This window comes from Coregonus lavaretus, assembly GCF_964263955.1.
Source record: "Coregonus lavaretus genome assembly, chromosome: 1".
NCBI lineage: Eukaryota > Metazoa > Chordata > Actinopteri > Salmoniformes > Salmonidae > Coregonus > Coregonus lavaretus.
Genome location: NC_139988.1, coordinates 93724055 through 93727640, shown reverse-complemented (window position 1 = coordinate 93727640; position 3586 = coordinate 93724055). Strand labels below are relative to the sequence as shown.

General features: G+C 43.0%; 1 protein-coding gene across 1 annotated transcript in view; it reads right to left on the bottom strand.

Moving 5' to 3' along the window:
• Positions 1 to 1048: 1048 nt before the first annotated feature.
• Positions 1049 to 3586, bottom strand: part of LOC311149552 (G protein-coupled receptor 137Ba-like) — a 19055-nt gene continuing 16517 nt past the window's right edge. The window contains exon 7 of the mRNA XM_084186728.1: positions 1049 to 1957. Within this exon, the coding sequence (XP_084042854.1) occupies positions 1870 to 1957 (88 nt within the window). The 3' untranslated portion in view covers positions 1049 to 1869. The remainder of the gene's footprint in view (positions 1958 to 3586) is intronic.

Below are 3586 nucleotides of genomic sequence, written 5' to 3'. Positions count from 1 at the left end.
GACCATGCAGCCATCATACCGCTCAGGAAGGAGACGCGTTCTGTCTCCTAGAGATGAACGTACTTTGGTGCGAAAAGTGCAAATCAATCCCAGAACAACAGCAAAGGACCTTGTGAAGATGCTGGAGGAAACAGGTACAAAAGTATCTATATCCACAGTAAAACGAGTCCTATATCGACATAACCTGAAAGGCTGCTAAGCAAGGAAGAAGCCACTGCTTCAAAACCACCATAAAAATGCCAGACTACGGTTTGCAACTGCACATGGGGACAAAGATCTTACTTTTTACTTTTTGGAGAAATGTCCTCTGGTCTGATGAAACAAAAATAGAACTGATTGGTCATAATGACCATCGTTATGTTTGGAGGAAAAAGGGGAAGGCTTGCAAGCCGAAGATCACCATCCCAACCGTGAAGCACGGGGGTGGCAGCATCATGCTGTGGGGGTACTTTGCTGCAGGAGGGACTGGTGCACTTCACAAAATAGATGGCATCATGAGGAAGGAAAATTATGTGGATATATTGAAGCAACATCTCAAGACATCAGTCAGGAAGTTAAAGCTTGGTCGCAAATGGGTCTTCCAAATGGACAATGACCCCAAGCATATTTCCAAAGTTGTGGCAAAATGGCTTAAGGACAACAAAGTCAAGGTATTGAAGTGGCCATCACAAAGCCCTGACCTCAATCCTATAGAAAATGTGAGGGCAGAACTGAAAAAGTGTGTGCGAGCAAGGAGGCCTACAAACCTGACTCAGTTACACCAGCTCTGTCAGGAGGAATGGGCCAAAATTCACCCAACTTATTGTGGGAAGCTTGTGGAAGGCTACCCGAAACGTTTGACCCAAGTTTAACAATTTAAAGGCAATGCTATCAAATACTAATTGAGTGTATGTAAACTTCTGACCCACTGGGAATGTGATGAAAGAAATAAAAGCTGAAATAAATCATTCTCTCTACTATTATTCTGACATTTCACATTCTTAAAATAAAGTGGTGATCCTAACTGACCTAAAACAGGGACTTTTTAATGGGATTAAATGTCAGGAAATTGTGAAAAACTGAGTTTAAATGTATTTGAACATGAAGAACATGACAAAACAGAACATGACACACAGAACATGTACGGTTCATCACCTCCCTCCTCAGCAAAGATAAAAAATGCCTCTAAGAACCATTTTAGCTTCTTGTGTTAAAAACATATGAAAAGGAGACATTGAGAATATAAATGGATACATATTACATACAAGATTAGGAAATACCGGTATATGAATTATTCTATACGACATGTTGGCTTCAATACAGTAAAGATGTTTTCTATATGAATTATTGTATACATCATGTTGGCTTCAATACAGTAAAGATGTTTTCTATATGAATTATTGTATACATCATGTTGGCGTCTATACAGTAAAGATGTTTTCTATATGAATTATTGTATACATCATGTTTTAAAATAGTGGATTCAGGTAATATTTCGTATAAACATATTCAGATGGACTGTACACTGCAAATCAGCTCTTAGCTTTTTATATATTCATACTTTTTAGTGCAAGTTAAGTTAAGCCCCTTAAGACCATCTCAATACTTACTGCTCTTGAGAAATATGTTTCACTTTTTTTTTTACTTAAGACTTTATTTATCAAAATAGTTGGTAGAAAATAGAATGAATAAAGTCCAGGGTGATATTCACCCACTTGTGTCTCGATCCGAGGCCCTCAGGTGTGAGGTCATCAGTGTAGGCGTGTGCAAAAAAAAAGAGACCGGGCCAATAGGAAGTCTTCAAAAAGAGCTCTGGACCAATAGGAGCTCTTGTAAGAGTTCCGGACCAATCAGAGCTCTCCAATAAGGTTCAGGGCCAATAGGAAGTCTTCAATAAGAGTTGAGTTCCTCTGGGGGCAGGGCTGTGTGAGGCTCCTCCCCTCCTATATACACTGTGCTGCTGCTGCTGCAGTCGTAGCTGTGGAGAGACAAAACAAACATTACATTCCTGGTCTCTGATCTAGGATCAGTTTTGCCCTGTACGATGACAATGAAAAAGATGATATGGACGGGGTATCTGATCCTGGATCAGCACTTCTACTGATTGAGATGCGGCGTCAGTGTGTATCTAGCTCTATTGGGAAGCCCAGTCCTATCAGTGTGTATCTAGCTCTATTGGGAAGCCCAGTCCTATCAGTGTGTATCTAGCTCTATTGGGAAGCCCAGTCCTATCAGTGTGTATCTAGCTCTATTGGGAAGCCCAGTCCTATCAGTGTGTATCTAGCTCTATTGGGAAGCCCAGTCCTATCAGTGTGTATCTAGCTCTATTGGGAAGCCCAGTCCTATCAGTGTGTATCTAGCTCTATTGGGAAGCCCAGTCCTATCAGTGTGTATCTAGCTCTATTGGGAAGCCCAGTCCTATCAGTGTGTATCTAGCTCTATTGGGAAGCCCAGTCCTATCAGTGTGTATCTAGCTCTATTGGGAAGCCCAGTCCTATCAGTGTGTATCTAGCTCTATTGGGAAGCCCAGTCCTATCAGTGTGTATCTAGCTCTATTGGGAAGCCCAGTCCTATCAGTGTGTATCTAGCTCTATTGGGAAGCCCAGTCCTATCAGTGTGTATCTAGCTCTATTGGGAAGCCCAGTCCTATCAGTGTGTATCTAGCTCTATTGGGAAGCCCAGTCCTATCAGTGTGTATCTAGCTCTATTGGGAAGCCCAGTCCTATCAGTGTGTATCTAGCTCTATTGGGAAGCCCAGTCCTATCAGTGTGTATCTAGCTCTATTGGGAAGCCCAGTCCTATCAGTGTGTATCTAGCTCTATTGGGAAGCCCAGTCCTATCAGTGTGTATCTAGCTCTATTGGGAAGCCCAGTCCTATCAGTGTGTATCTAGCTCTATTGGGAAGCCCAGTCCTATCAGTGTGTATCTAGCTCTATTGGGAAGCCCAGTCCTATCAGTGTGTATCTAGCTCTATTGGGAAGCCCAGTCCTATCAGTGTGTATCTAGCTCTATTGGGAAGCCCAGTCCTATCAGTGTGTATCTAGCTCTATTGGGAAGCCCAGTCCTATCAGTGTGTATCTAGCTCTATTGGGAAGCCCAGTCCTATCAGTGTGTATCTAGCTCTATTGGGAAGCCCAGTCCTATCAGTGTGTATCTAGCTCTATTGGGAAGCCCAGTCCTATCAGTGTGTATCTAGCTCTATTGGGAAGCCCAGTCCTATCAGTGTGTATCTAGCTCTATTGGGAAGCCCAGTCCTATCAGTGTGTATCTAGCTCTATTGGGAAGCCCAGTCCTATCAGTGTGTATCTAGCTCTATTGGGAAGCCCAGTCCTATCAGTGTGTATCTAGCTCTATTGGGAAGCCCAGTCCTATCAGTGTGTATCTAGCTCTATTGGGAAGCCCAGTCCTATCAGTGTGTATCTAGCTCTATTGGGAAGCCCAGTCCTATCAGTGTGTATCTAGCTCTATTGGGAAGCCCAGTCCTATCAGTGTGTATCTAGCTCTATTGGGAAGCCCAGTCCTATCAGTGTGTATCTAGCTCTATTGGGAAGCCCAGTCCTATCAGTGTGTATCTAGCTCTATTGGGAAGCCCAGTCCTATCAGTGTG